Source organism: Nycticebus coucang, chromosome 13 (assembly GCF_027406575.1).
Source record: "Nycticebus coucang isolate mNycCou1 chromosome 13, mNycCou1.pri, whole genome shotgun sequence".
Lineage (NCBI taxonomy): Eukaryota > Metazoa > Chordata > Mammalia > Primates > Lorisidae > Nycticebus > Nycticebus coucang.
Window position 1 is genome coordinate 102541946 of NC_069792.1, and position 26426 is coordinate 102568371.

The following is a 26426-nucleotide window of genomic DNA, read 5'->3' on the forward strand; positions in this document are numbered from 1 at the left end:
TGGTTGCCCCCACCCCAGTTTTGGAAAATCAAATGAGGTGAAGGCCCAGCACTGGGGTGGGAGCAGCATAATTCAAGAGGCAGGAGCGCCAGGCATGTGAGCAAAGCCTCTATTAAGGACCCTGAGCATAAGTACCATGCTCCCCAGAACCCCCAACCGCCTGGCCATGGAGAGGCAGGGCAGGCCATTAGCTGAAGAGACGGATGGTCCCGTCGGCCCCTGAGGAGAAGACCCATGGCTGGGAGGGGTGGAAGGCGACGTCCAGCACGCCCAGGTCCCGGGTCAGCACGTGCCCCTTCAGCACCTTGACAGGCACCAGCAGTGGATTCTGCAGAAGATCGCTATGGGGAAGAGGGAAGCTCAGGACACAGCCAGACACAGCTCCCTGGGGTGGGGCCAGGCAGGGTCAGCACTCACTTGTACACCATGCCGTGGCAGACAATGACACTGCCATCGTCTGAGCCAGATGCGAAGAGTGGGTACCGGGGGTGAAAAGCCACAGCCCGTAGTGCCTTCCTGTGGTATCTGGGGAGGGTGGGGGGTGGGTCTTGGCTCGAGACAAGTCGGCCAGAGAGAGGGACCTGTAGGGTCACACCCCACCCCACCTCAGCTCACCTCAGCACCTTATACGGCTTGGTAGAGAGATCCAGATCGAACCATACCAGCTTACTGTCGTAGCTCCCACAGATGATATTGTCACCTAGGCAGCCAGAGGCAGTGAGTGGGGCACCCCCACAGGCTCACCCAAAGGTGCACAACCCACAGCCCCCCCACATGCTCACCTGCAGGGTGCACAGCCAGGCTGGACACCCACTTGCAGTTGGGCATCAGCTTCTTGGTGAGCTCCTGGCGCAGCAGGTGGTAAAGGCGGACACTGCGCTGGGAGGCTACAAGCAGGAAGGGCCGGGAGGGGTGAAAGGCCACACGCTGCACCTGCCCATGGCTGCGGCGGAAGGGTGTCTGACTGCGGCGCCGGCTCAGCTGGTGGATCAGCACCTGGGTGTGGCCAGAAGTGGCCAGCACCACTGCCAAGTAGTCCCCACGCGCATGCCAAGTCACCTGTGTTACTGGCTGCAGGGGAAAGCAGCTGGCTGGTTGGCTGATGTGGCAGCCACCGCCCCAGACCACCCAACACCCCTTGTCGTTCACCTTGCCATGGCAGATGTGCAGTCGCAGGCCCCCCTGGTGCTCCTCCTCTGAGGCCTCCAGCCAGCGGGCCGGCTGCAGGGCAGGCTCCTTGGGAGGCTCATAGACACTCAGCAGCTGGTCTGTGCTGCTCACCACCAGCCGATCCCCCAAAGTGGGGTTCAGCAGCACCACTGCATCCTCCCTGTGGGCCAGGGCCAGACACAGCCTTCAACACACACCTCTGCACCACACCCCCATCCCACGGCCTGCCTCCACTTACACAGCCACAGCCACCAGGCAGATGGTGGGGTTGGGGTTCCAGGCAACACTCCTCACCACACTGCCCAGGGGCACGATCTTCACACAGCGGGCAGTGGCCACCTCCCAGAGCCGCAGGGAGCCATCATCTGAGCCTGGACACAACAGAGAAGGCTCTGGACATCTAAGCCTCCCACTGAGACCCCACTCAGGGCTACCCACCTCAAGCCCACCTGAAGCTAGCCACTGTCCCCCTGGGGAGACGCTGAGGCAACGGACAAGGTCGCTGTGGCCCTTGTAGACCTGCAGAAAGGGTGGCAGTGAGGAGATGGACACCCAGGACATGTGCCTACCCCTGCCACGCCCTACTTACCAGGGCCTGGCATGTGGGGAAGGGCTGCAGGTCCCTTGGCCGTGGCAGTCTAGGGATGAGGTCTTTGGGGTCCACGTTCACCTGAGGCAGGAGAGCAGCAGTCAGCCTTGCCCCACCCCCAGTCCCCATATCTTGCATTCTTGGGATCCACGTTCACCTGAGGCAGGAGAGCACTGGTCAGCCCTGTCACGCCCCCTCCCCCAGCCTCCACGCACCCTCATTTTGCGCTGTCGTGGGCACAGGTATAGGTCAAGGCAGCGCTCAAAGCGCTCCTGGATGAAGTGGCTGTATGCAGGCACAGCCCGCAGGCTAGAGAACTGCCGTGGCAGGAAGCTGGGCTTCCTCTCGCCTGGCTCCTTCTGCTCCCATGCCAAGCGCTGTGGAGAGAGTGGTGAGACAGGAGCACAGGGCTGGGGCCCAGACCCCCACCCGGCACAGGCCCACCTCTTCTTCGCTGAGCAGGAATTCGGGAGGTGGATTATAGGACTCAGCGTGGCCAGGCAGGGCCAGCTTGGGGGCTGGCACGTGCATCTTGTGGCGCCCAAGCACAGCATTGGGGTCCTCCTGGGCCCACAGGTCGTAGAAGCTGGGTGTGGAGTCCCGAGGCCGGCGGGGCTGGATCCAGCCCATCTTGATGGCATGTACCATGCGGGATACCTGCGCAGATGCCCCGGTCAGGGTGGGCAGCACGAGGCTCAGGCCCTGGGGACAGGGGTGCTCCTACCTTCTCTTTCTCCACCAGGGAGGGGATGAAGCTACGCTTGTCGGCCGGGCGGTTGGTCACTGGGTGGATCATGATGTCCCCAGTGAAGAAGTCCATGGCTGGCTGGGGGGACAGGCATGGGCATGTGGGCCAGGGCCCCTCTGGAACCTCAAGACCCCTGGGACAGCACACTGCCTACCTCATATGGATTGAAGCTCTTGTCCCCAAACTGGCCCCTCTGTAGCCGCCGCACCAGAGCCACCTGCTGGTCAGTCAGCCTCAGGTCATACCCTGTCAGCCGGTCCTGCACAGTACGCCTGGGGACAGGCCAGTCAGAACCTGGCCCCAGCCCCACAGCCCCACCACTGTCGGCCTGCCCACAGGCCCTCACCAGTAGTTGGGGTCATCCATCTTGTCCAGGAACTGGTCCAGCTCGTCCCGAGTCCGCAGGGGCTTATAGATGCGCCTGCCGTCCAGGTCATAGCCCACGTGGGGGTAGTCCTCGTACCACTCCAGGGGCACATTGCCCACCGTGTTCCGGATATCCTGCAGCCACGGCCACCACATCAGCATTCAGCCCTACCATGCACATCCCTCTGGGCCACCCAAGAGGCGCAGAGGAGAGGACAGGCAGGAGAATAGGCACCAGCCTTGAGCACCCTGAGGCCAGCTGACCTCTACACATGCCCTTTCTCTGGCCCTGGGGTCTGACGTGGCACAGTGGCCAGCACTGCCCCCCCACCCCCACCCTCTGAGGCGCCCGAGCTGCACCTTCACATTTTCCACTGAAGCGGTGCCAACCCCGGGCCCCCCCCTTGTTGGATTCCTTGGCTGGGGCTCTGGGCAGCCACAGACAGCAATGACCTCATCGCCCACTGGGCTCCCTCCCCTGGCAGGGGCCTGAGGCAGAGGTGGGCAGGGGCAAGGGGAAGACCCTATCAGACCCACCCTACAGGAGGCAGAAGTCACTACTCTCTGCCACATGACTGGCCAAGGACTCCCCACCCCCAGATAGGCAGAGCAGCCACATTCCTGGACACACATTCCTGGTTGCAGCCCCTGCCAGCCACCCTCGCTCCTTCCAGCCTGGGGACTGCTGCCCAGGCACTGCTTCCTGCAACAGTAGCCACAGGGGAGGGGCAGACAGGACAAGCACAGCTGGGAGCCCCCAGTGGGACAGGACTGACCCCTTGGGCTCTGCCCCACTGCACCTGCCCACTCATGCCCCTCCCAGCAGGTCCATCCCAGGCTCCCACAGTGTCCTATCCACTGCTGAGAATATCCTTTTCTTCTCCATGGAGAAGGAAAACCTCTAGGACCCCAAGACGACATGGCCATCCCCCTACTACATGGACAGGAGTGTGTATTTCCTGAGGAATCTGGGGGCTCTAAGGAGGAACCAGGTCTTAAACATGCCTGGTCCCCAGCCAGGGTTAAGGAGGTCTACAGGATGCACACAGCAGGCAACAGGGCATGGTGGTAGGTTCTCTGAAGCAAGAGGGCAGGAATGAGTAGAGTAGGAGAGGACCTAGCAGAAGGCACGGCCTATGCCAGGCCTAGAAGGGCAGGTGCAAGACAGACGGGAGAGGCTGGCTCACACCAGCGCCGGGGCTGAGGCACCCGGCCTGGCAGACGGGCCCAAGTGCACACGGGAGGACGAGACAGGGCGCGGCCAGGCTCCTGGGCCAGGGTGACTGGGTTAGCACGCTTTTATGCCAGGGAAGCAAGCAGGGCCATGGGTCCTGCTGGAGCCCCTTCTCACCTGCTAAGGAGTGAGCCACTGCAGTCGTGGAGACCTGACTTGCCACCCAGAAGGGGCTCCCACTTGTCCTGCATTCCCCAAGAAAGAGAGAGGCTCCGAAGACCTGACCCGAACGTGGCGGTGGGAAGGCAGGGGTCTGGGGGTGTGAAGCAAGGGCTCAGGGAGGAGGAAGCCAGCGAAGGCAGAAGCTCACAGCTCTGTGGAGCCTCCGGCGAGAAGGGGCGGGGCGGGGGAGGAGCCGGACACCCTATAAAGGCGCGGCCCGCTGCCTCCCTCCAGCCCGGTCGCACATGTGCGCGCGGCGCCCAGCAGCCGCCACCGCGGGGCGCAGCCAAGACCCGGCGCCTCGCCCCGGCCCCGGGCGGCCCGCGAGGCCCACGAGGCCCGCGGCGGCCGCAGGAGGCGGCATGAGCAGCGCGCGGCGGAGCTGACGCCGCGCCCCCGCAGTTCCATGTCTTTCGCCATGCTGCGCTCGGCGCCGCCGGGCCGCTACCTGTACCCCGAGGTGAGCCCGCTGTCGGAGGACGAGGACCGTGGTAGCGAGAGCTCGGGCTCCGACGAGAAACCCTGCCGCATGCACTCTGCGCGCTGCGGCCTTCAGGGCGTCCGGCGGAGGGCCGGGGGCCGGCGGGCCGGGGCCGGCGGGCCAGGGGCGGGGGCCCGGCCGGGCCGCGAGCCCCGGCAGCGGCACACGGCGAACGCACGCGAGCGGGACCGCACAAACAGCGTGAACACGGCCTTCACCGCGCTGCGTACGCTCATCCCCACCGAGCCAGCCGACCGCAAGCTCTCCAAGATCGAGACGCTACGCCTGGCCTCCAGCTACATCTCACACCTGGGCAACGTGCTGCTCGTGGGCGAGGCCTGTGGCGACGGACAACCGTGCCACTCAGGGCCCAACTTCTTCCACGCGGCCCGCTCGGGCAGCCCCACGCCACCGCCCCCGGCCCGCGATGGCGAGAACGCTCAGCCCAAGCAGATCTGCACCTTCTGTCTCAGCAACCAGAGAAAGCTGGTGAGAACAGCGCCGTCAAGGGCGGGTGACCGAGGGCAGGACGTAGGGCAGGCAACACCTGTAACCCAAGCCTCCCCAGTAGTCCCCAGGACACAGGCTCCCCAGGTCACAGGGACCCGCAAGTGCAGGGCAGGGGCGGCAGATGGGATCTGGGGCAAGGCAGGGCAGAAGCCAACCTGGGGAAGGGAAACCTGGCACAGAGCAGCTCAGGCTTCACTTTTCAGCCAGTTGAATCCAGGAAGTGGGATGCTGGTTCACACTCACTCGCCCTACCCTCATGGGAAGGGGCCTGGGGGCACAATGAGGCAGGAAAGGAGGGATGCCTGGGTCTGTGTGCCCCTCACAGCGCACCACTGGCCTAAGACTGACTGGCACCTGCTGTGCCCCAGGCTGTGGGCACAAGGGCAGAGGCTGGCAGGAGGGGTGCGCGGTGCTGCAGGGGTGAAGGCCACGCTGCAGGAGATGCCGGCCAGCTGTGATTTACAGCCCCTGCTGTGCTTGGTGGCACCGGAAAAGCAGGGTGAGCAGGGAGAAAATACAGCACGGCTTTTCCCAATCCCCATTTCCTCTCCAGACAGCACGCACGAGCTCCTGGGGCCTGAACATCTGGGAAATTTAATTTTACAATTTCGGCTGTGCAACACTGTACTCCCCTCCCCAAAATGCACGGGGAAGCTGGGGCAAGGTGGGAAGGGGGTGCCTCAGCCCGGCCACCAGAGGCAGCACCTGGTGGGGAAGCCAGAGACTCAGGCAGTGTGGGGTGGCACCCCGTCTGAGGGTGTCTGCCCACCCCTCACACTCCTTCCTCTCCTCTGCAGAGCAAGGACCGCGACAGAAAGACGGCAATTCGAAGTTAGGAGTGGGCCCATGGCCGCCAGGAGGCAGCTGCAGGGGAAGGTGGATGCCCCCGGTGAGCCACAGAGAGCCCCACCTTGGACCCAACTCGGGCAACAGCCTTCTATGAGCCTGCCCACGGGGCAGCCCCACCAGGCTGTGAGCAGGGCCCGTGGAAGACACACGGACAGGCAGCATCAGGACTCTGAGCTAGCCCCAGCACCTGCCCAGGCCCACTGGAACTTTCCATGCTGGCTTCCCGCCTGGGTTTTCTTCTGGTCGCCGTGTTGGCATCTTGTGCCTTTTATATGATAATATAAAGTCTGGAAATTTTGTAAAATTAAAAACAAAACAGTATCTTCCAAATAGAGAGGCAGACTGTCCTCCTGGAAGGTTTGGAATTCACCCCTACCCTACGCCTACCCTCCCTGGGCTGAGTGCCCCCCAGGGCTCGGCCAACCCTCACTGGTGCAAGGCAGTGTGAGGCTCCTGGGAGGCTTCAGGGGCAGGCTGGGGTAGGGAAGTGAAGGACAGACAAAGCCCCTGCTCCACAGAAGGAGATGGGTGGGCAGCAACAGAGCCACCCTTTCCCACCTGTGGGCCAACCAGGCACCCAGTGGCTCTTGAAAGGGCAAGAAGGAAAAGCTGGCCGCAGGGCTCAGGCCTCTCCCCAGCAGGCAGACGGCACCACAGCTTTGTCCACAGAGCCCAGAAAGGAGTATGAGGCCCGCTGTGTGCCAAGGTCACCCCACTCCCCTGCCCCCACCTCCACACAGCCTCTGGAATAAGTGCCCATGCTGGAAGGACACCTGACCATCCTTCCCCAGCTGCACCCCACCCAACCCCCAAAACCCCACCTGCTCTGAAGAGGTGACGTAGGCCAAGCTCCCTACACAGCTGGCTAGCCATTAAATCTTGCAGGTGACAATTATAGTTTAGTGGTGTGAGCTTGGTGGGCACAGCAGAGAAGAAAGGCAGGGCAGCTCTGTGGGGCCACCTCCCCCACCAGCAGCTTGACTTCCGGCAGGGAGGAGACTGGCCAAGGGTACCAGGTGCAGGCAGCGGGGCGGCCCCAGGCTCCTCCTCAGACCCTAGCTCCAAGCATTATGGCCCTGAGCACCCCACCCCCAGGGGATCCAGGTGCTGAGGCCCACAGGGGGCACCTGCATGGGGCAGGGCTAGAGCTGCCTCCTGCCTGCACCACAGGCTCCAGGGGCTGCAGGCCAGGAAATGCTGGTGTAATTCTGAAGGAAATTCTCAAAGTCAGAGCCATTAAGGGCCAGAAGGGGGCTGTGTCCAATCTGATAGAAACATAACAGGATAAAAAGTCAGCGGCAGGTTTCGTTCAGAGAGAAACCCAACCCCAAATTTCCTCTCCTTAATCCTGCAGGAGCCTACAGCTGGCCAGAAGGTGGGGAGGACAAGCCTGGCCACCACAGAAATCCCCTTCCATCCAGGATCCCAGGCCCTGGATGGCATATCGGGGTGTACCTAAAGGCTGAGGTGGCCCCTTCCCCTCTTCAGGGTGCTTTCCTCACAGCCCTGCCCAGCCACCCTCCCAGGCAATGAGGCCGCCATGAGAAGCTGGGTGGGCCCCAGGAGCACTGCCTGGACAATCTGGGGCCCTCACTTCCTGGTACCAGGTGCAGTTTTACAGAGAGGGTCCAGGGCCCACCTGCCCCCATCCACAGGTCTCATAAGAGGATGGGTGAGACCAGGTGGGCACCCACCTCAAGGGTTGGAGTAGTCTGGCTAGTGTCAGGGATGAATCAAAGGGATGTACCCTTTGCAATCAGACAGTGAAAGTTCCTAAAGGCACCCCTCGATGGGGTGGAGGCTGTTGGCCTGAGCAGGCAGATGTCAGGGACATGGAGGGGGACCAAGGGGCACACATGGCCAGGGACTCACTGTGGAAGGGAGGCAGAGGCTAGAGCAGGTGGGTGGGCACAGGGTTGGCAGTGGGGGGTTCTGGGCAGGGCCCAGGGGATGCAGGCGAGAACACAAGCCCACTGGACTGGGGCCCAAGTCTGGGGTGTTGAACAGAGCCAAATGAAAAGGGCCTTGGAGCCAGGAGGGTCCCCAGGGCTCAGTCGGTTGGGGTGCAGCACGTGCTGGCCAAGCCCTCTACTGCAAGGGCCTGACTCCGACCGCGGCTGCAGCTTGGCCCAGCCTCAGGCCTGGGCAGCCGGCCTGGCTGGTCCCTGAGCTGCACCAGTAGCAGAGGCCCAAGACCTGGCTCGCCAACTAGCAGGAGGGGATGCAGGGGAGCACTCTGTCAGCCTCCACTGCTCTAGAAATTCAAACCAGACCAGGGGTGGCGCAGGCTAAACCACAGCCCTGTGCCCCACGCGAGTCCACCACACAGTTACAGCCAAGGGTGGCAGGTGCTCCCTGCCCATCACAGCCCCTGGCTGCCATCCAGAGTGCTGGTCTCAAGCCTCCCTCATGCCAGGACCCATGGGGTAGACCCAGGGTTCTCCTCACGTGCCCCACAGAAGCATCTGGGAAAGAGGGGCCCACCCGCACCTTGGGCAGCAGCCCCTGTGAGCTGAGAAGGGCTGGAAATGCTCCGCTCAGCCTCAGCTGTCAGCTCCCTGTCCCCAGCCCAGGAATGGGCACATGATTCATCACCAGGCCGCCTGCGCCCAGGCCAGCCGCCCTGCCCTGCTCAGCACCTGTGGGCTGCCAGGAAACACGTGTGACCCTCCAGGTCAGGCATTGTACTCTGGGAGCCCAGGCCGGCTGGCCAAGGGCACATGCAGACCCAGGGTCAGTGCTTTCCTGGGGGCCCCCACCCTCAGACTGCCCCGGACACAGGCATCAGAGGCTGATGTGCTGGCTGGGGTTTTTCCGCCCTCGATGAGCCCCCTCCCCCTCCCCAAAGTGGCTGCAGCTGTCAGGACCACAGATTGGAACTGCAGGTACAGGGCTGGCCGGCTGCCCGCCGCCCTCCCGTGTCTGTCTGAAAGAGAGGAAGCCGGCCCACCTCTGGAATCCTTCACTCTCTCCTCGTTCCGCCTCTCCCACCTGTCCCCTGGGAGCATGGGGTCAGCCGCCCTCGCTCAGGCTCTCTCTTCCCCGGGCCCCTCTCCGATTACAATGCGGGTAGTGTTCAGCACCACTCCACTCCCCCTGTACACAACAGCAATGGCCTGACACACAGCCTTCCTGTGCCGACTCCTCCTCTTCTGTCTGCTGCTCAGGGAGACGGGGCCAGTGGATTATGCCAGGCTCACCTGCTGCATCCGACCCCCCAGGAGGCTCCAGCAGGAGGCTGAGCCCTGGAGCTGGAGCAAGAGTCCTTGGCAGATGGGGAGGTGGGTCCTACTCCTTCTGCATCTCCCTGCTCCAGCCCCTTACCTCCCACTACCCACGTCTCTCCCTCAAGAAGATGGCCTAGAATGAAGCTGCCAGTAGACAGCGCACCCTTTACCCAGGGGCACCCAGACTCCCATGGGAGCCCTGGGGAGGGGGCGTTCAGAGAGGGCTGCAGCTTCAAGCTGGAGGGGGCTGGAGGGCCACCTGCTCAGCCCCAAGCACTGCACACAAGCATCTGGGACTCCTGTCCCCAGCAGGACAGCCTGGCCTTGAGACACATGCATAGCCTAGCCCCTGCAGCTAGACTACTCCAAGGGCCCCTACCAGGACCCTACCATGGCCAGCAGTCCCTGCTTGCCAGGTCCCATAGAACCTGCTCCCAAGATAATCTCTGGTCAGCTCCTATAGGCTGGCTCTGCCAGCTCAAGGCGGACCTCCCTTCAGAGCCCCTGTCCTCGCACCCTCACACTGACACCCCCATACCTACCTGGGTTCCCACTGCTAAGAAAACTGACCCAAACTGGACACCAGAGCAGTCTTGGGCCCCCCACCCCACAACCCAGAAAGAAAGAAAAGCCCACCTCCACCTGCCAGCCACAGGCCTTGAAAAACCCCTCCCAGGGGACAGCTGACTTCCACCACGGACCCTCCTCCTGGACCCATCTCCACCCTCTCCAAGAAGAATCTTCTCTCCAAACTGGGACAACTGAATGCAAAGGGTGGCTCTTGGGCAGAGGTGGTGATGGGTGGAGCCAGGATTTCCCTAGCCAAGGGGCACAAGACAGGGCCACAGCACACGCCCACCATGCCCAAGGCCTCTGGAGAGAACTTGGGGTCATCAGAGCACATTGGTGCCCCTCCCTGGCAAGACTGGCCAAGGCACACAGCAGAAAGGAGAGCAGGGAGGGCCATCTGGGCCCCTTTGGAGGCCGGCACATGGGCTGGCCGCACAGCAGATGGCCACTGGGGGCTGAGGCAGGCTGCAGGCCTGGGGTGCCCTCCACAAACCAAATGGGGAGGGCCGGCAGCTCACTCACTCACTGGGAAACCTGAGCCGAGAGGTGCTGGCTGCCAACAGCGACGCAAGACTTAGTGTGCAGAGCCAGGATGCGGGCGGGCGGGGCCGGCCCCAGAGGAGCAGGAGGCCGCCAGCACTGGAGGCAGCTGCTGGTTCAGTAGCTGGGAGAAGCCATTAACGGCATTTGGCAAGAGAGCAGAGGGGATGGCGGCTCTGGATGCAGATGGACCCATCCCAGGGGGCAGCCACCATTGCGGCCCCCCACCCCCAGCTCCAGACCCACAGGGGTCTCAGGAGATAGGCCCAGGCCCAACACCCCCAGGGATAGGGCAAGGACAGGCAGGGAGCCCCTGAATCCTGGCCACACTTCCTAGACAAACATGCCACAGGCCAGTTGGGTGGGTGAGGAGGAGGGCAGGTGGGCAGCTCCTCCCCTGGGCAGTACCCCAGTCTCAGTTTCTCCCAGCTGCTTGACACAAAGAGGGGAGCTCCTTTCGCAAAGGCCCCACGGCCCCGTTGCACCGCCCCAACCCCTCCACCCAGCCCCCTCCCTGGGGGTCCAGGCGGCTAGATGAGATCACGTCTGTGAAGCTCCAGGCACAGTGGGAGCGCGGTGAGGTGGCCATGTGGGGGCGGGGCAGCCACAGCTCAGCCAGCTCCCAGGAGCACTCCCACTCCATGACAGACAGGACCCCACCAGGCCCAACAGCTCGATCAAGGGGCTCCACCCCATCTTCCTCAGCCTCATCCCAGAGGGAAGGAAACGACCACCCGTATGGAAGCAGCTCTCCCACAAAGCACAGGCCAGTTACGGAAGTTAGCATCTAGGACCAGAGGACCCCAAACAGGGCCCCAGCAGAGGCCAGTGGTCAGGGGGCATAAAAGCCACAGAATCCCTAAACCAAGTGCCGAACCCAGACCCAGGGGTGGGCAGGGAAGAGGCCCAGGAAGGGAGGCAGGTGGGAGGCTGTCACACCTCCCCTTAGCAGGACCCTCCAGAGCCCCAACCCTTAGGCTCTGTCCATGCATCCACGGAGTAGTGCCAGTGTCAGCATCACCAGCCATCTCTAAGGACATAGATAGAAGAAGGGACTGTCCAATGGAGGCACAAGCAAAGGCTGCCCAACCAGAGAAGGCACAGCCACAGAGGGGGCAGGCCTGTGCTGGGGAGGGGCCACCATGTGCACAACCCCCAGCCCTCTTCACCCTACCCAGATCCTTGGCCTGGCACTTGCTGGGAGGCTGTGGGCTCAGCTTCTCCCACTGCTCACCTGTAGCCCCAGACCACTCCCCTCGGGCCACCTCACTTTGTCCCCAGAGTACAGAGGCCCAGATGGACATAACCTTGGGGCAGGAGAAACATGCTCTCCCCCCACCATGGACTTCTGGGGAAGGGACATCTGTCCAGACCTGGCTAGGCTCCTGAAAGCTGAGCTCTGCCACCCCCTCAAGCTGCCGGCCGGCTGTGCGGGCAGGAGCATGGCCAGGAGGGAATCTCAGCTCTTGGGCTGTCACTCAGACCACATCTGGGATAGTCATCACGGAGGAAGCAGCCCCCACGGCCCAGCCAGCTTCCTCCCAGCGCAGCAGGGGGCTGCCCACCCCGAGGCCGGCAGTGGCACGGACAGGCCCTGCGCAGAGCTCCGTGGGCAGCAGGTCAAGTCAGCCCTGCAGTCGGCCACGACAGACTGGGCCTCTCTCCCAGCCTCTGGACTCCACTTACAATCACCATCGATTTCTCAAAATACCAAATATAAAAAAGTAGCCGACAGGATGTGGCTGCCGACAGCCAGAGCCCCTGGGAGGGGGAGGGGAGACAGGCAGGGCTGTGCTGCATGGCCCCCCTTGCCGAGTGCACCGCTGCTATGGCCAGGAAACCAATTTATTTTGTTTTGTCTCTGTTCTCTGAACACGCAGCAGAGACCGGATCGGGCGGCCGGCCAAGCAGCCACTGCCAAGACAGCGCGAGCATGGGGGAGGACCTGAGTGGGGGGCACGTGTCTCTCCCAGGCTCCAGGGACAGCGCCGCCAGGGGGAGTGAGGCCCGTCCCTGCAGGCCTCACCAAAGCCTGCCTTCCCCCAGTATCCCCCAGAGCCCAGAGGAGGCCCATGCTCCCACTGGGGTGAGTGGCACCAGGGCCACACCAGAGAGCAGACAGGCAGTTGACCTCACCATCCCCTGGACACAGCCTGCCACGACTTCTAGATGTCCTGGATCCCAGAGAAACCAGGGAAACCCCCACCCAGCACCAGGCTTTGCCCTTCAGGCTGTAAACTTGAGAGGAACCACCACACTCTGCTGCCCCCTGAGTAGCTGCTCCTGGAACTCAGAGGCCTGAAGGCAATGGCCCAGCACACAATGACCTCAGCCTGGGGATGCCAGGGAAAGGCTAGAGCCAAGCAGGACCCCAAGAGAAGTCCACCCCTGCCGGTAGCTGCAACAACCCCCATAGATGGGAGCCTTAGTGTGCTTGTGACATCCCCAGGGAAACACAGTATCCCAGAGCAGGCCATGGGGACACACACAGTCCACAGGGCCACATAGCCACGCCCAGCCTCCCTTCCCTGGTGAGGGTGATGACCCACACTGCTGCAGCCATGTGTCCCAGAACCCAAAATCACTCCTCCAGGCATGGAACAGGGTCCCAAGCCAGAACGCCCACTCAGGCCTCGTCATGGCCCGACCCCCTCTGCCATGGGCAGCACAGCCCTCACGGAAAGGGCCAGCACCCCCGCTGGGTAGCTCATGGCTACCCTGTCCTGGCAGAGGGCCTCCCACTCCTCCCACTCCCACTGCACCCAGCTTACCTCCTCATCAGAGCTGTCCTCAGCATACTCATCTGCGTTCCCCATGTGTACTGCCTCTGGGCTCAGGCAAGGGGGACTGGACTGTAGGGGGGAAAGAACGGTTACTGCAAGGGCATGGGATGCCCCTGAGCAGGTCCCAAGGACCCCAGCCTCTCCTCTGGTAAAGGACTTGGGAAGAAATTCTCCCCAAGGATGAGGCCAAGGCCCACCTGATACCCCACTTGCATGTGCACCTGTGTGGCTGGTACTCACCACCACAGGCTCTGCCCAGATACTGGGCTTCTGCAAGGGCTGGACTCACCAGCCTTCCCATGGCCCCCTGCCCCATAGCAGCCAGCAGCAGGGCCCCACTGGGGTGGAGAACACCCCCCAACCACCTGGCACTCCTGCCACTGTCAGGGCTCCTGTCCCATGGACCCACAGCAGGCCCCGAATCAGCAGCAGGGGTCAGAAATGGGGTGAGAGGGGACAGCAGCTAGCAGCACCACACCTGGTGGTGATGTTGAGCGGACAGGGGGTGCACTTTGCCTAAAGGGTCTTACCCACTCTTGGTGTGGAGGAGAGGTCTGTCTAGCCCAGTACAGCAGGCCAAGGGCCTGAAGAGGCCCCCAGAACCTCCCACCCAGCATGTGCATGGCCTCAGCCCCCCAGGTCAGGGAGAGGGCTGCTGAGAATTCACAACCCAACCTGGAAAACAGATTCTCCCCCAACTGAGGAGATGGCTCCAACCGGATCGAGTTTACTGGCAGAACCGGACTGATGGGGAAAACAGACCCACCTCACCCCAGGGAGAGCAGGAACCCCGAGCACAGCCCCCACCGGAGCCCCACGCCCTCCAGCCCGGGTGGGAGCCAAAGGCCTGCCCAGCCTGCTCTTCCTTGCGCCTGTTTTTTCCCTCAATATAAACAGGGACTGCAGACTAAGTTTTTCTCCAGGCCAGGGACAGGAGAGATTCAGTTTCCACATCCTCCGCCCCCATTTCCCCTACTGCCTGCTGGAAGCGGGTCACAGTGCCTGGCAGCACGCACTAGCGGCTGAGTGATCAGGGCCAGGAGCACCCAATGCCCAGCTGCACTGAACCCCACCTGGCAGCAAAGGGCAGGCACACCCACCCTAGGCCTTAAGCCAGGCAGCCCAGAGCCAGGGCCAGTTGATATCAAGTGGCCATGGGCTGTGGTGCTGCACTCCCAGACCCCAACCTCAGGGCCAAGGCCACAGGCACAGGGTCCCAGTAGGTGATGGCAACTTGTCATCTGCGCTGTGCACCACCCCTCAGCCCCACACTGCCCTGTGGGTGCAGCGGTGCAGAGGCTGCGGAGCCAGACACAGGCAGCACCCCAGGCTCCAGGTGCGTCTACACACAGAGGTGAGGGCTGCAGGGCATATGGCTCCCAGCAGAGGGCAGCAGCAGCCACGCTACCCCCACTGCTACCTAAGAGCAAAGCCCACAGACACTAGGACAGCCACAGCCCTGGAACTGACCTAGGAAAGCCCCACCACCTCAAATATGAGTGGCAGATGCTTTGGAGTATTGAAAATATTTTTAAAATTTTGAAATTAGGAAAAAACACAAAAACCCAGACAAACAGAACATAGGCCTGTGATGCATTCCCAGAGCCCCCCACCTTGCAATGGTGTAGACACCGAGGGGGTTGGGACTGACCAGATCTATGTAGGCCCAAGGCCCCACAGCACCAAGAGGACAAGCTCAACCCTGCCCGGAGCTGCCCTGACAAGCCTGGGTGAGAGGATGCAGGCCTCAGGGCAGGAGGGGCAGCTACACTAGGTGGACAGTACAGGGTCAAGGGAAAGACATCACAGGGACAGCAAGGATGGGCAAGCCAGAGGGACCTGCTCCAGGAGGGCTGCAGGACCTACAGGAGGCAGGGGGCAGGGTGGCTGGTGTCCAGGACCAGTGCAAGGCAGGGCTCTGGGTGGAGGGTTATGCTGACCAGGATGGGAGAGGTGCTTGCACGGGAGCCAGGAGGAGGAGCCAGTGAAGAAGCCAGGGAAAGCTGACCTGACCTGAACCCTGGGCAGCCTCTGGTCCTTGGGGAGCAGACAGGTCTCTGTCCAGCCCCAGGGCCAGAATGTACTTGAGGACCCACGGTGGTCTCTGGCAGCCCAAAAAAGGTACCCAAACAAGATCAGCTCCTCACTGCCACTGAAAAATCTCCACACTGCCTGGCATCAGGCCACACCCAACTGCCACAATGTTCGTAACAGTGAGGATTGTCTCTTCCTGTGAGACAGACCCTTGTCTCAGGAGGGTGGTGAGTGAGGACAGTTGAGCCAGGACACTGCTCCTAGCACTTCCTTCCCCGTGGCTTCCGGGTCAGGCTGCCCACAAGCAGATTCTGCTGAGCCCTGGAAGGCAGGAGGGCAGCAGCCACCAGCAAGTGCACCTGAGCTCTGACACCTCCAGGTGAAGACAGGAGCACTGCTGGTGACACATGAAGGGGACTGAACGGCCCACACCCAGTCAGGACGCTGGGAGGCTCCTTGGGCACAGACGGGCTCCAGGCATGCGGCTCATTCAGCAGGATAGGCCTGTCAACAAAGCCACATGCACCACCAGCAGGGCCGGGTGCAGTGGCTCACACCTATAATCCCAGTACTGTGGGAGGCTGAGGCAAGAGAATTGCTTGAGCTCAGTAGTTTAAGACTTGTCTGAGCAGGGTGGCACCTGTGGCTCAGTCGGTAGGGCACCGGCCCCATATACTGAGGGTGGAGGGTTCAAACCCGGCCCCGGCCAAACTGCAACCAAAAAATAGCCGGGCGTTGTGGCGGGCGCCTGTAGTCCCAGCTACTCGGGAGGCTGAGGCAAGAGAATCGCTTAAGCCCAGGAGTTGGAGGTTGCTGCGAGCTGGGTGAGGCCACGGCACTCTGCAGAGGGCCATAAAGTGAGACTCTGTCTCTACAAAAAAAAAAAAGACTTGTCTGAGCAAGAGTGAGACCCTGACTCATTAAAAAAATGAAAAACCCAGCCAGGCACCACAGTGAGTACTCACTTCCAGAGACTGAAACAGCGGGATGCCCACAGCCTGAGTCTGAGGTTGCAGTCAGCTATGACGCCACTGCACTCTGCTCAGGGAATAGGGTGGGACTACCTCAACAACAACAAAAGAAACCCAAGGAAATAAAAATAAAAATAAAATAATAAAAGAAAATAAAACATATGCAGAGACTGGAGAGGCCAGACAGCAGAGTAAAAAATGCCCCTTGTTTCTCAAAGACAAGGAAGGTGAGTCGGAGAGAGTACTTAGAACAGCAGGGCCATCTCAGGGGAAGCCAGCCCCACAAAAGAAACTGGCCCTGCTCCTTGCCTGACCTCAAGAGCACCTCGGACTACAGACTGCTCCCACCACCTGCTTCCCACTGTGAAATGAAAAGTTCAGCAAGCTACCGACTGGGTGCCAACAGCCAACACTGCTCAGAGCTGTCCCTCACCAGGTGCAGGCCCTCATTTAGATGAGACCCCGGGGCTGGGTCCAGAGCTAACACAGTGACAAAGGTTCTGAGGGGTCTCTGCGGGGACAGCATTTTGCACATGGGAGGAGTGTGTGACTGTGGCCATTTTAAAATATGGCCACAAAGGTGGTGCCCATAACTCAGTGGTTAGGGTGTTGGCCACATACACCAAGGCTGGCGGGTTTGAATCCAGCCCAGGCCAGCTAAAATCAACAATGACAACTGCAATGAAAAAATAGCTGGGCAAGTAGTGGGCACCTGTAGTCACAGCTACTTGGGAGGCTGAGGCAAGAGAATCACTTAAGCCCAAGAGTTTGAGGTTGCTGTGAGCTATAAAGCTACAGCACTCTACTGAGGATGACATAGTGAGACTCTGCCTCAAAAAAATAAATAAATAAATAAATAAAACATGGCCAAGAATCTTTGCTGTTCCTCTCACGGAGAGGAAGAGTCTTTATCCCCCTGCCCCAAAGCTGGGGGGCTTTGTGGCTGCTTTGCCCACCTGAGGGAGGCAGCCCACACTGGGTCTGGGTCATCAGGGCCATGCAGTTCTGCCCAATGAGGGACCATGTGCCCTCATGACCCTATAAACCTGAATCCTGGGGCTGGGGACAGCCAGACACCCAGTGAGCACAGTCACTCATAGCAGCCCACACAGGAACCCACGCCCCACCTGCCACCCCCTAGGCTTAAGACTCAGAAGGCTGCACTGAGCTCCATGCCACAGACACCAGCCCTTCTCTCACATTCTCAAAAACAACCATTAGACTGAGCTGATGGGAACTGCAACTCGTGCAGGGAACGGTAACAAAGTAAACGTGAGAGGGTCACCTGAGCCCAGGAGTTTGCGGCTATAGTGAGCCATGATCCAGCCAGGAAACACAACGAAAACCTGTCTCAAAAAGAAAAAGCATTCCTCCCCTCAGCCAAGCCCGGAGTAGAGAGGCCAGGCATCCATCTGTGGGAGAGGCATTCAAGTAAGGGACCTCACCTGGGCTATCCAAGCCTCATACTGGAAAAAAAAAAAACTGAGTGGCACCTGCAGCTCAGTAGGTAGGGGGCCAGCCCCATATACTGAGGGTGGCAGGTTCAAAGCCGGCCTGGCCAAACTGCAATAAAAAAATAGCCAGGGATTGTGGCGGGTGCCTATAGTCCCAGCTACTCAGGAGGCTGAGGCAAGAAAATCACCTAAGCCTAAGAGCTGGAGGTTGCTGTGAGCTGTGACACCACGGCACCTTACCGAGGGCGACAAAGTGAGACTCTGTCTCTAAAAAAAAACTGATCAAAGAACAGTAAGAAAAAACCCAGACATATTAAAAGACAAAGCCAAGTACCAGCAGGAAAAAAGGATCTAAACAGGCACAAAAGGAAGAAATGGCTGATAACAGAGAAGGCACAGCCCTGACCCTGCAGAGGAGGGCACAGGCACTGAGCACAGACGGGCAGGGAGCAGATGTGCTGGGGGCCTTCACCCCCGACCTGCAGCCAAGCCTCTGTGGGCAGTCAGTGAGGAACAAAGGGGGCAGGAGCAGGCGGGATGCGCGAATGGGGCGCATGCTGGAGCTCAAAGGGCAGGGACTGACCCAGTGGACAGATTGCACCCATCAGGGTGCTGAGAACAAGGCCAAGAGGGCTGCTGGTCCGGGGCCCAGAGTGGAGGCAGAAGGTAGAAGTGACACAGGCGGGAGGTGACCGGCACTACTCAGGGAGGAAAGGACACCCACCCCACAGCCATGCACCAACACAAATCAACCAAGGCTCTGGGGTTCCACCATGAACATGCTGAGCTGCAAGACACACCCAGAGCCCGTGGGCTGGGAAGAGGGAGACCCAGAGCTGGACCCTCCTTTGCCATCCTCATCCTGCCCACTCGACATCCCCCAAACACATCATGCTCTTTGTCAGTGTAGCTCCTCCTGCCATCACCAGGTGAGGAAACTGGGCAGAGCTGCCCTGCGGCCACCCTGTCTCCCAAGTGCTGGCTGTGGCAGGCACTGGGTGAGGGCGACAGGGCCTGGTCAGGGGCTCCTGGTCCAAAGACCTCAGACCAAGTGGAGGCAGAGACAAGGTGCTCTCCGGACCCCAGTGGAGATGCATAGTGCTGGTCAGTCTTACTGAAGGAAGGAAACAGTGCTTCTGGGACTGGGGCAGCAAAGTGAGTTTTAGGGGGAGACAGGTTAAAAGGAAGTTCTAGGAAAAGATTGAAAAGAGAACTGACAGAGACATCTCCCTCCCATGAGAACCAGAATGGCACTTCCTGGGGCTCAGCCACAAGCCAGAGGGTGGGGGCAGCCAGGCTGGGCAGGGGCCCAAGACAGGAGAGCAGGTCACAGAGCCTGGACACACCTAGAACCCATGGGAGAGGACACGGTAATGAAACTGCATTCCAGACGCACAGGATTTGGCTGGAACAGTTCTCAGAAACAAAGGAAAAGATGCCGCATTCCTGATGGAGGAGGACATCAGGAATCAGCAAGATGCCAGAGTGGGGAGACGAACTTCACGATGTGGGGTCAGTGGAGAGGAGGCTCCATCTCAGTGAGGCTACTGAAGTAGCACAACCCCTAGGGGTCACCCAAATGCCTTTCACAATTAAAAATGCATTTACTGGCTTGATGCCTGTTGCACAGCGGTTATGGCGCCAGCCACATACACTGAGGCTGGCAGGTTTGAACCCAGCCCAGGCCAGCTAAACAATGGCAAATGCAATAAAAAATAGCCAGGCATTGTGGCGGGTGCCTGTAGTCCCAGCTACTTGGGAGGCTGAGGCAAGAGATTCTCTTAAGCCCAAGAGTTGGAGGTTGCTGTGAGCTGTGACGCCACAGCACTCTACCAAGGGGCAACAAAGTGAGACTCTGTCTAAAAAAAAAAAATGCATTTACCCTTTGACCTAGAAATTGTTCCCAAAACTTATGGCAATAATTGCTCATGTATGTGAGGAACAGCACCAACAGTGTCACTGTCTCAGTGCCATTTATAACAGCAAAGGACCGCAGCCACCCACAGGGCTGGTCACGTCGGCCACAGCCCAGCTATGCCCTGAGCTGCCCACGTTTCCAAGAGCAGCAGACTCAAAAGCAGAGGACAGACCTCCAGATGGTGTGAGGCGCACTCCCCTTTCCTTTCTTTCTTTTTTTTTGAGACAGACTCTCACTTTGTCATCCTTGATAAGAGTGCCGTGGCGTCACAAGTCACACCAACCTCAAACTCTCGGGCTTAGGCGATTCTCTTGCCTCAGCCTTTCAAGTACAGCCTTTCAAGTAGCTGGGACTACAGGTGCCCACCACAATGCACAGCTATTTTTCTGTTGCAGTTGTCATTATTGTTTAGCTGGCCCAGGCCAGGTTTGAACCCGCCAGCCTTGGTGTACGTGGCTGGCATCCCACCTACTGAGTTAGGGGTGCCGCCCCGTACTCCCCTTTCTTTTTGTGAAGAAAACAGCCATTCGAAAACTCTGTACCTGCACAAAGTTTGGGGTGCCAAGAATGTTGTAGAGGCTTGGCGCCCATAGCTCAGTGGTCAAGGCACTGGCCTGGTTAGGGCACTGGCCACATCCAGTGGGGCTGGCAGTTTAAACCTATCTCAGGCCTGCTAAACAACAATGACAACTACAACAACAACAAAATAGCCAGACATTATGGTGGGCACCTGTAGTCCCAGCTACTTGGGAGGCTGAGGCAAGAGAATCACTTAAGCCCAAGAGTTGGAGGTTGCTGTGAGCTGTGATGCCACGGCACTCTACCCAGGGCGACAGCTTGAGACCCAGTCGCAAAAGAAAAAAGAAGAAACCAGGGGTGGGATGGGAGGAAGGGAGACTCAACCTCCCAGAGCTCCCACAAGTCCTCCACTGTCCCCATGACTTGGCTCAAACATGTTCAACACCATTCCACCCATCCCTTACAATGAAAGCGGCACACATGCAGAAATACAAAAAGCCCAAGGGAAGGGAGAGGGAAAGCCAAGTGCATTCCTACTACGGCAGGCATGTCTGCCCAGAGCAGCCCTGAGCCCTGAGTCTAGGAAACCTCCTGCTCCCTGTGGGAAAGGGAGGGGCAGCCTGGGCAGCCTCTTGCCGGTGCACTTGACTCTCTGCTCCAGAGTGCACATGGTTTCAGCCCCTGCTCTGTTGGGGGCAACTCGGGGCAAACACCAAGAACCTAGATTTATAGGACAAGGCTCCCTAAGTGCCCCACCAGCCCTTAGCACCATAACAGCAGGGAGAGGGCGCTGGCCCAATATACCAACGGTGGTGGGTTTGAACCCATCCCCGGCAAAACTGCAAAAAAAAAAAAAAATAGCTGGGTGTTGTGGCGGGCACCTGTAGTCCCAGCCAGCTACTCAGGAGGCTGAGGCAAGAGAATCACCTAAGCTGAGGAGTTGCAGGTTGCTGTGAGCTGTGACGCCACGGCACTCTACCAAAGGCGATAAAGTGAGACTCTGTCTCTAAAATAAATAAATAAATAAAATAACAGCAGGAGAAACAAAAGCCTAGATCCCTGCAAGCACCATAGCTGTTTCCTCACTGCACTGCCAGTGCCAGGTGCAACTGTACAGCAGAGCCGTCTGGGGAGCACATGGCCAGCCTGCTGCCACCCGCCATTCTGTCATTACTCCAGTCTTGCCTGGTACAGAGGCCAGAAGAGAGGTGGCTGCCTCTCACCCTTCATAGGAAGCGCCCTTGGTAGGGAGCCTGTACACAGTGCACGGGAGGCCTGTGTTTCCGACAGAACACGAGGAAATAACAACAGGCGACGGTCAAGCACGCAGGCAGAGACATGTGGTTGAAGAAGACATGTAGCTGAAGAAAGCCGCACTGCTCAGTCATCCCCAGCACCCAGCAAAGCGCCCAGCCCCCAGGAAATGGGACAGCAGGCCCTCTCGTTCTCCAGGGGTTCCCCAGGCAGATGGTACTGTCATTTATACAGCAGCTCACTATGCCCCGACTGGGTACAAGACCACAGGGCACATGCTGCAGTAGGTGCCACAGAAGCCCAAGCTTCCCAGGGAAGAGTGGGGCCACCTAGCAGAGATGGGCCCAAGCTGCTGAGTCATTGCAAGCTTGAGTTCCTACCCCTAATGGGGGCTAGTGCTAGAAGCTGCTTGGTGGAGAACCCACACCAGTGGCAGGAACGTCTGGGGCAGAGACCTCCAGGTGGTGTGACACATGACACCATCAGCTGGGGGTGAGTATAGCTGGCAGGGCCTGGCCCAGTGGCCCCACAGGGTTGGAAGGTGCCAGGGATACAGGTGTAACAAGCCCTGGACTCATTTCAGGGTGACAGAGAAACGTGCCTAATGTGGCAGGGCTGCCGTAGTGTGCCCTCACTCACAGAAGCCAAGAGAACACTCAGGAAGCAGTGACTGGCCTACCAACAGGGTCATATGACAGCAAAGGACTCAACCCGTCCCACTAAAGGCACAGGAGGGAGACAAGAGGTCGTGCCCAGCTCAGCCAGGTGTCTGGATGGCTTCTGAAGAAGGGGCAAGAAAAGGGGGTGGTACGGGGACCTTCCTAAGGAGCTGATGACACCCCCACCTCTTCAATTCACACTCCTGACCTGTAAGAATTTAAATCCAGTAATGAGCTCTACACTTTAAAAGTGAAAATACTAGGCTGGGCGCAGTGGCTCACACCTGTAATCCCAGCACTCTAGGAGGCCATGGTGGGTGGACTGCCTGAACTCACAAGTTCGAGACCAGTCTAAGCAAGAGCGAGACCCCTCTCTAAAAGAAAGCTGAGCATCAAGGCGGGCGCCTATAGTCCCAGCTACTCAGGAGGCCAAGGCAAGATAATTGCTTGAGCCCAAGAGTTTGAGGTTGCTGTGAATAAGTAATACCATGGCACTCTACCAAGGGCGGCAAAGTGACCATCTCAAAAAAAAAAAAAGAGGGCGGTGCCTGTGGCTCAGTCCGTGGGGCGCCGGCCCCATATACCGAGAGTGGCGGATTCAAACCCGACCCCGGCCAAACTGCAACCAAAAAAATAGCCGGACGTTGTGGCGGACGCCTGTAGTCCCAGCTACTCGGGAGGCTGAGGCAAGAGAATCGCTTAAGCCCAGGAGTTGGGAAGTTGCTGTGAGCTGGGTGAGGCCACGGCACTCTGCCGAGGGCCATAAAGTGAGACTCGGTCTCTACAAAAAAAAAAAAAAAAAGAAGTGAAAATACTCCCACAACAAAATAAGTGAAAAAGCCCAAGAGTTGGAGGTTGCTGCGAGCTGTGACGCCATGGCACTCTATTAAGGATGACATAGTGAAACTCTGCCTCAAAAAAAAAAAAAAAAAGTGAAAATATTCCCACACAGCCAAACATACTCCTCAGCTACAGCACAGAACACACAGAAAGAGATGTGGATGCCAAAGCAGGGGAGGCTGGAGCTCCCCAAACCAAGCCCTGAGGGCAGTAAGGCCGTTCTGGGCTAGCAATTGTTCACTGTCTCCACTACAGCTGTAGCCTCAGGCCTTACTATGTAATGCTACAAACACACTGCAGAGCCCACACCCTGTGCTGGGTGGCCCCTTACAGAGACCTGAGCAGAGAACTGATCTGGAGCGTGTGTCCGGCAATTCAGAGCTCTGGGGCTGAAGAGATAAGCCTGGAGAAGACAGCACCCTCTGCCAGACTCAGCAGGGTAAGGGTAAGGGCCTTCACATTTTATGTATTTCAAGGAGTTCAATAAAGGGAAAACTTCAAATACATAAATGTATAAATCTTTACCTTTACTTTTTACTTATTTTTATTTTTGAAAGAGCCTTGCTCTGTCACCCAGGCTAGAACAATTTACTGCAGCCTCACACTCCTGGACTCAGCAATCCTCCTTCCTCAGCCTCCCAAGTACCTGGAACTACAGGCATGTGCCATCATACCTGGCTCTAAGTTTCTTTCTCTCCCTGCCTTCCTTCCTTTTTAAAACTCTGTTTCCGCTCATTTTTTCTTTCTTTTTTAAAGTTTTTTCAAAACAGTTGTATTTTATAATTTTAAAACATTAGGAAGGGAGAAAATATTTGCCCATAATCTTACAAACCATAGTCAACAGAGTTAGCATGCCATTTCCTCTCTGTGCACACCAATATTATAATTTAAGCCTAAATGGGTGGAAGGTTTAAAACTGATTTTAAATCTTCTCTTCTTAGCTGAGGTCAGTGGTGCACACCTGTACTCCTAGCTACTGGAAAGGCTAAAAAGGGAGGATTGTTTGAACCGGGTGTTCGAGACCAGCCTGGGAGACATGGAGAGACTCTGTCTCCATCTGTCAAGAAATCTTTTCTTTTTAGTCAACAAAGCAATCCAAAGTACGGAGCACACATCGATTGAGCGATGGCCTTGGTTTCCACCCTCGGGACAGGCTTCTAACCAAGGTTCTAACTTTCAGAACACCTAAGCCACTAGAAATATAAATCATTACAAACTATTTCCAGAAAATTTAAATAACAGATGCTATATTTTAGTTAAATGGCACTCTCCTCCACTGACCTCAGTTAAGAGTGGGATACGCTCCCCACCATCACTGCAATGGCACAACATAAAACCTCCATCTGTAGGCACTTGGGCTCCTCAGGCTCCACAGGGTCAGCTGGGCTGCCATCCAGAACCCATAGGGGTCAAATCCCCATCTAGGGCCCTACCTGGAGGAAAACCAGCCCCCAGAAAGGCTGATAACAGAACTGCCTGAGAAAAAAGGCTCAGGCACATGTTCAGAGTCCCCTTGAGTGGCACACATAGCTGGTGGTGAAAACCAGTGCTCCAGAGCCCAAATGTGCCCCAGATACAGCACAAGCCTGACCCTGGAGGCCCTGAGGGACCTGCAGGGAGTCTTTGAGTTCCTACTCAGTACAGTCCTCAGAGAACTCAGCCCCAGCAAGCTTCTTCTCCCTGGCCACCATGCCTGGAGGGGCAAGCCCACCAGGGAGACCCTCATTCACCCACCTGTGCCTGCTCTCCAGTGGTCTTCTCTGTCCCTTTGACATTGTCATGGCCATCATCCTCACTACTGTCACTGCCAGAATCGTCCAGGCCTGAGAACACACTCTCTTCGCTGTCAGAGAGGCTAGAATCCCTGCTGTCTCCATGACTGGGAGCAGAGGTGCAGAAAGAGGGCTGCAAGAAAGCACTGAGTTGGTGACTGCTGCTCCCACAGGCTTGCCCATGGGGCACCATGTCCCAGACACTGTGGGAGGCAGGTAGCATCATCCCCTCCATGCACTGACCAGCAGCTCTATGCAGCCAGCCTCCAAGGACCCACCCTCCAGTCCCAAGTCCCCACCTCCACCAAACCAACCACCCAGCCAGGGCCGTTGGAACCTTCTACCCCTCTGCAGGCAGCATAGCTACCTGCCCTTGGTGTGGACAGTCTTAATTCCTAGTATCTCACAAATAAGGGACTTTTCAAGGACAATATCTTCTTTCTAGAATTCAGTTCCACTGCATCATCAAAACTGGCTCTCCATTGCCAACTAAAATTCTCCACCACTCCATGTTGCACTCAAGGCCCCTGAGAGCTGTGAGGGCACTAACTGGGGGACGGACTGGGGGGGCTGAAGAGGATGATGCAGGGTTTTTATCACCTAAGAAGCCTACTTATCCAGAGATTGGGAAGGACCAAGAGTTAATTGGAAATTGAAAAGCCTGGCTGAGGAGTAATAAAAATGATTGTATATCACTTACAAATGAGTATAAACTCAATCACTCCTGTCTTAGAGCAGAGCCCTTATGACTAGAAACAACTCCATGACACAACACACACCAGATGGGTCCAATCACTGCCTTTTAAAAACGGAAACTAGAGAGCTAGGAGTGGTAGCTCATGCCTATAGTCCCAGTGACTTGGGAGGCCAAGGTGGGAGGCTTGCTTGAGGCCAGGAATTTGAGGTGACAATGATCAATGATTGTGCCACTGCATGCCAGCCTAGGTGTGAGGGAAAGACCCTGTCTCAAAGGGGGAAAAAAAATAATAGGAATTCAAAGACTCCTAGGAAGCAGCTAAATGTAGTAGTCTAGTTTTCGAGTCTTGCCTACTCTGCATTTACCAGCTGCGCCATAGCACTCAACAGGAGCACATTTCCCAAAGCAAAGGGACAGCTTCGACAATCCACCGGCTGTGCACGCCTTCCACTGCCCGAATTTGATGACGCCAGCAACCCAGCTCAGCCTGAGCTGAGCGACTCTGCTCAGCTACTCTGCAGCAGCAGAGCGACAGTGAGTTCTGACCCGACTGCAGCAGGCGCCGAGCTCTATTCAGATTCTCCCGTTGTCACCTCCAACCACGTGCACAGTAACGCGAGCGGCCGTGTAGGAAGAGGTTGAACACGAAGTGGGGGTGCCAACTCCAGCCCCCCCTTAAAGAACGGTAGGACGCCCGACCCAAGTGGTTCGAGAGAATGCGGTGAGGGCTGCCTTAGCCCCGCGCCCACCCTAGCACCGGCCGTCCTCGCTGCACTGGGCCCACAGCGACACCCGCTCAGCTGACTGGCCCCCGCCTCGCCACCTCCCGTGCACGTCGAGCCCTCGGCGGGCAGCGCCCCCGCCACACCGCAGTCACCTCCTCCAGCAGCGGATCCGGCTCCGGCTCCTGCTCCAGCTCCGGCCCCTGGCGCCGCTTCGTGGCGCGCCCCGCGCCCCGCGTGCCCGCCATGTCTGCCGCGCGCCGGCTCCGATCCCGACAGCCGCTTCCGGCAGCGCCGCGGGGCTTGCACCGGCAGATCCCGCCCACCCAGACCTCGATTGGTGGGCTGCAGGGGCGA

At 58.7% G+C, this 26426-nt stretch overlaps 2 protein-coding genes and 1 pseudogene across 4 annotated transcripts; 2 read left to right on the forward strand and 1 right to left on the reverse strand.

Moving 5' to 3' along the window:
- Positions 1-93: 93 nt before the first annotated feature.
- On the reverse strand, positions 94-26362 carry BOP1 (BOP1 ribosomal biogenesis factor). 3 transcript variants are annotated; one of them, XM_053558311.1, is made up of 16 exons: positions 26225-26362; positions 24613-24783; positions 13218-13298; positions 2854-3008; positions 2662-2779; positions 2484-2585; positions 2204-2416; positions 1975-2136; positions 1760-1840; positions 1620-1689; positions 1409-1541; positions 1150-1330; positions 783-1071; positions 616-700; positions 418-525; positions 94-341 (listed from the first exon to the last, which is right to left on the reverse strand). In XM_053558311.1, exons 1-16 carry the CDS (start codon positions 26315-26317, stop codon positions 188-190), a joined length of 2196 nt encoding a protein of 731 aa, XP_053414286.1. In that variant the 5' UTR covers positions 26318-26362; the 3' UTR covers positions 94-187. The 3 variants fall into 3 exon arrangements, with proteins under 3 accessions (XP_053414286.1, XP_053414287.1, XP_053414288.1); XM_053558312.1 differs by lacking the exon at positions 24613-24783 and having other exon boundaries at positions 26225-26359; XM_053558313.1 differs by lacking the exons at positions 24613-24783; positions 26225-26362 and adding an exon at positions 13760-13875.
- On the forward strand, positions 3242-6849 carry SCX (scleraxis bHLH transcription factor). Its single transcript, XM_053558357.1, has 2 exons — positions 3242-5239; positions 6058-6849. The coding sequence occupies exons 1-2, from the start codon at positions 4676-4678 to the stop codon at positions 6094-6096; spliced, it is 603 nt and encodes a 200-aa protein (XP_053414332.1). The 5' UTR covers positions 3242-4675; the 3' UTR covers positions 6097-6849.
- Positions 17548-17703, forward strand: LOC128564205 (uncharacterized; annotated as a pseudogene).
- Positions 26363-26426: the final 64 nt, after the last annotated feature.

Excerpts from the sequence above, each read along its gene's own strand:
- SCX (XM_053558357.1), top strand. The coding sequence starts at position 4,676 with ATGTCTTTCGCCATGCTGCGCTCGGCGCCGCCGGGCCGCTACCTGTAC. Across the intron at positions 5,240-6,057 it reads TCAGCAACCAGAGAAAGCTG|AGCAAGGACCGCGACAGAAA; the intron begins GTGAGAACAGCG and ends TCTCCTCTGCAG.
- BOP1 (XM_053558311.1), bottom strand. The coding sequence starts at position 26,317 with ATGGCGGGCACGCGGGGCGCGGGGCGCGCCACGAAGCGGCGCCAGGGG. Across the intron at positions 3,009-13,217 it reads AGGACAGCTCTGATGAGGAG|GATATCCGGAACACGGTGGG; the intron begins GTAAGCTGGGTG and ends CCGTGGCTGCAG. Across the intron at positions 1,841-1,974 it reads CACGACAGCGCAAAATGAGG|GTGAACGTGGACCCCAAAGA; the intron begins GTGCGTGGAGGC and ends CTCCTGCCTCAG.